This window comes from Alosa pseudoharengus, unplaced genomic scaffold (assembly GCF_046254945.1).
Source record: "Alosa pseudoharengus isolate Yale_2024_CS ecotype anadromous, Long Island Sound unplaced genomic scaffold, YU_APseudo_1.1 YU_APseudo_1.1_scf_1, whole genome shotgun sequence".
Lineage (NCBI taxonomy): Eukaryota > Metazoa > Chordata > Actinopteri > Clupeiformes > Clupeidae > Alosa > Alosa pseudoharengus.
Genome location: NW_027468564.1, coordinates 16575686 through 16580685, shown reverse-complemented (window position 1 = coordinate 16580685; position 5000 = coordinate 16575686). Strand labels below are relative to the sequence as shown.

General features: G+C 42.8%; 1 protein-coding gene across 5 annotated transcripts in view; it reads left to right on the top strand.

Moving 5' to 3' along the window:
• Positions 1 to 5000, top strand: part of LOC143121967 (protein kinase C beta type-like) — a 74055-nt gene that overhangs the window by 18313 nt on the left and 50742 nt on the right. For all 5 annotated transcript variants that reach the window (XM_076282726.1, XM_076282736.1, XM_076282708.1 and 2 more), the window contains one exon: positions 972 to 1100. In XM_076282726.1, coding sequence (XP_076138841.1) covers positions 972 to 1100 — 129 coding nt within the window. The remainder of the gene's footprint in view (positions 1 to 971; positions 1101 to 5000) is intronic.

The following is a 5000-nucleotide window of genomic DNA, read 5'->3' as shown; positions in this document are numbered from 1 at the left end:
CCATCGTGCTGCACATGTTCATTCATTCATTCAGTGTCTAAAGCCATCGTGCTGCACATGTTCATTCATTCATTCAGTGTCTAAAGCCATCATGCTGCACATTTACATTCATTCATTCAGTGTCTAAAGCCATCGTGCTGCACATGTTCATTCATTCATTCAGTGTCTAAAGCCATCGTGCTGTACATTTACATTCATTCATTCAGTGTCTAAAGCCATCGTGCTGCACATGTTCATTCATTCATTCAGTGTCTAAAGCCATCGTGCTGCACATGTTCATTCATTCATTCAGTGTCTAAAGCCATCGTGCTGCACATGTTCATTCATTCATTCAGGGCCAGATGTACGTACATTTGCGAACGTAGCGTTATCAGCGTCATGGACACATCGCAGATTGCGAACGCTGTCAGACCCAAGTTTCCGTCGTATTTGTCAATCGTTCAATCCTTAGTGTAAACTGCGCCTTTCTCTGCCTTTCTCCGCCCATAAACGCAATTTACGAACGTCCACAACTGAATGGCAGAGCCTACAAGCGCAGTTGAATGAAGTTAACTGATGACAACATTAAAAAGAATCCAATGTTTAGCGATCATGAAATAATACCATACATGATAAGATGTAAACAAGCAGGGAGATAATAAAGATCAGTAGTTCTACTCAAACTACTTGTGCACGTAGGCTATGGAAGATTGGTCATTCGACATTCGAAAGGCCAACTTAAGTTAAGGTTGCTTTTGGTAGTACAAATATTTTCACCACAAAAACTGGTGCTCTAAATAGTGATTCTGTTGTCTTTGAAAGGTTCTCTTATTGACGCATTGAACTGCAATTTGGATTAACACCTGCTTTTACAAGGCGGAAGTATTTAGGCGCAGAATAGACGTGCGCTTTCAGGAGCAGTCTTTGTACATACTGCGGAATACATAATTATTAGACTCTTTCTGTCTCTGTATGTGTGTTTGTATTTACAGACTGTATGATGAATATCCATAAGCGATGTGTTGCCAACGTTCCGAGTCTTTGTGGAACCGATCATACAGAGAGGAGAGGACGCATCCACATCACGGCCCTGATCAAGAACGACACACTCACGGTCACCGGTGAGTACACACACACACACACACACACACACACACACACACACACCATTTACGAGGCTCAAAGTAGCTCCACACTTCATTGGTAGACTTCTGAGGGCCCTGACATTTAAAACGAGACATTGAGAACTTCCAGTAGCAGCAAGTGGAATCCATGCATTTTCACGGAATTATTTTTGGAATCTGATCCCTTATCATACCTGTTCATTCGTACTCGTCACTTGACTTATCGTGACTAAATTAAAGATGGCGGCGAATGGTAAACTTCCTTAAGGTACTGTCTGTATAAATCGTCTTGTAAATAAACTACCAGTGCTTTTTCAAAGTTCTCAATGTTTCGTTTTAAATGTCAGGGACCTCGGAAGTCTACCAATGAAGTGTGGAGCTACTTTGAGCCTCCTTAATGGTGTAAAACAGTGATTTATTTGCAAGGCTAGGCCGATGCCCGAGGCACACCCTAGCGCCAGATTAGGAGATTAGATCGGAGTGCAGGGGAAAAGCCGAGATGAGCTATGAGACAAACGTTCACACTCGGTATCATGTTTCAACACACTTTAGGTCAATATCACACCGAACTTCTCCTTTAAACACTCTCTCTCTTACACACACACACACACATACACACACACACATGTGCACACTCTTACACAATTAACCCTTTAGGCGCCAGAGGTTTTTTTTTTTCGAAACGTTCGTTTTTGACATCTTCATTTTAAAAGGATATATCTTAAAAGTGATAAGAGATAGAGACTTTCTGTAAATTAGAGAAATATTAAGGATATTATGTAGAGATTAAATGTTATATCTAATTAGCATATTATGACGTCATATGGTGGCGGCCATCTTGGATTATAGAATTTTAATGAAAAGTTGCATGTTTGAATGAAAAAATGCACCACTTCTTTCCACCCAAAATGTCCCTCACCTTCTGTATGCTATATTGCACAATACTGAATGCTCAGGTAAATAGTAAGTAGTAAACAAACTGTGTAAATCATTACTAATAAATGGCAGTAACAAACCGAATGAATGTAGCTGTAGGTTGGCCTTTTGCTGTAGAGATTTTCCATTTTCTACATACAGTAGGCACTCTGATTCCATGTATGGGGTACATATATATTATTCAGATGACACACAAACACAAGTAGACAAGACCTGTTTAGTTCAAAAGCTCACTCGCCATAGCAAGGCACAGATCAGGAGTGAGATGACGAGACAAGACAAGAGACAATGTTAGTATTTTTTTTCTTTTTGTTGTTTTTGTTGGATGTTTTTTTGTTGTTGTTTTTTTCTTAGCTGACAAAGACACACACATCACAAGGACATAAACACACAAAAAGGAACACATAGTGTATGTCCTAAATGGTCAGGGAAATAGATAGCAAATTAACAGTGTAAATCATTACTAATAAATGGCTGACAATTTATTTTTTTATGTAGCATGTACCTTTTGCTGTAGAGATAATGACTCCCTATCCCTATCCATACAGGGCCTGCATTCCCATCATCTTGTGATAGACTATGCATGGCCTAATGGCTCTCCTGCCCCGTGTCACCACCTCTGCTCCTGCTGCGAGCAACATAGCCAGATCTGCCTCGCACGCGCGCCGAGTGGAGAGAATTTGCGCAGCTCGGACTAGGCCTACTGTCATTCTCATTGCGACTCCCCACACTGCCACTACGTTCCCCCCTAACTGTCCTATGAGCACTTCGACCTCGTCTAACATACCCAGTGGCATTAGACAAAGGCTCCACCACGTTACTGTCGCCGCGATTGCGGAGAGGCACACGGTCAGAAGACAGAAGCTAGCGCTATGGACATTAGGCTACCTCCAGTCTTGTTCGCCACACCACTAACACCCTGCTAACTTCCTGATGAACACTCCGACCCCGTAAAACATTATTCCCACCACTGACATTGGGCAAACGATGCAATGTTTGTGCTTGGTGTAAGCTAAACTCTCACTTTGTCCAGTCCTTTGTCCTTCAGAATCAGGGTCCGCGAATAGAAGACCCAACACTTCATTTCGGGTAAACGTTTTTGATGCCATTAGACGATAATCTAATGTAAATACTCGCTGACGTTGACAATATCGCTCTGATAAAGTAGCTCACACGCACACTAGCTCCGGTATTGCACGCACTGATTCAGTGCACTGTAGCTCGAAAGTTTTGTTTAAAGCATGACCTTTTTTGGACTCGGGGATGACGTATGACATGTCTGCCATCTAGTGGAGTGGAGGTCGAACGAAATATGACACCCTATTTGAATAAATCGGCCGTTTTATTCAGTACCCCATCTTGTCGAGTAAACTCGACCGTGGATCCTAGAGGGTTAAACACTCTCTTACACATACACGCATACATATCTACTTCCCTCTCTATCTCTATCTCTATAGTTAAAAAAAAAAAACATACAAGCCCTGTTTGAACCACCAATTGACCAATCAACCAATCAAAAGCCACAAGTTAACCAGTATACCAATGTGGGCATATAGTGTAGTGTAGTAATGTGTCATATCCACCAGAAGATGGCAGCACTGTTGGTATCTAGTGTAGTAATGTGCCATATGCACCAGCAGATGGCAGCACTGCGCCTGTTGGTATCTAGTGTAGTAATGTGTCATATCCACCAGAAGATGGCAGCACTGTTGGTATCTAGTGTAGTAATGTGCCATATCCCCCAGAAGATGGCAGCACTGTTGATATCTAGTGTAGTAATGTGTCATATCCACCAGAGCAGCACTGCTGGTATCTAGTGTAGTAATGTGTCATATCCACCAGAAGATGGCAGCACTGTTGGTATCTAGTGTAGTAATGTGTCATGTCCACCAGAAGATGGCAGCACTGTTGGTATGTAGTGTAGTAATGTGCCATATGCACCAGCAGATGGCAGCACTGTTGGTATCTAGTGTAGTAATGTGTCATATCCACCAGAAGATGGCAGCACTGTTGGTATGTAGTGTAGTAATGTGCCATATGCACCAGAAGATGGCAGCACTGTTGGTATCTAGTGTAGTAATGTGTCATATCCACCAGAAGATGGCAGCACTGTTGGTATGTAGTGTAGTAATGTGCCATATGCACCAGCAGATGGCAGCACTGTTGGTATCTAGTGTAGTAATGTGTCATATCCACCAGATGATGGCAGCACTGTTGGTATGTAGTGTAGTAATGTGCCATATGCACCAGCAGATGGCAGCACTGTTGGTATCTAGTGTAGTAATGTGTCATATCCACCAGAAGATGGCAGCACTGTTGGTATCTAGTTTAGTAATGTGTCATATGCACCAGCAGATGGCAGCACTGTTGGTATCTAGTGTAGTAATGTGCCATATCCACCAGAAGATGGCAGCACTGTGCTGTTCTTCACTGGATGCTGTTCTGGAAGTGTGTGCAAAGCCGGCTAGCTCAGGAAGACCTCGGGAAATATCTTTGCCCATATAAGGAGATACAGTGTGTGTGTGTGTGTGTGTGTGTGTGTGTGTGTGTGTGTGTGTAAACCTTTCCAAGGCCAAATGCAGCCAGTCTGCAGAGTCTGAAGTGGACCTAGGCTAAATATTTTGAGCTTCTCATTGATGAGTTTTTTTTTCTTTGGAGCATACAGTACAGATCACTGTTCTGGTTTATTAGCACGAAAACAAGCGAGAACAACCAACAGGCTTCCAGACGGAGATTGTGCACATATCACACACACACACACACACACACATGCACACACACACACACACACACATAGACGCACACCTAGCGCTTTAGTTGGGATGTAATCAGAGTGGCCCAGCCAGAGTCCAGACCTTAATCCATCAAAAAAGTGAGCACAAGGCCAGAGTGATGGCAAATAATCGTTCCTGCCTCAAAACGCGAATTGCTGCTAAAAGAGTGTCTACAGTCATTGTGGAG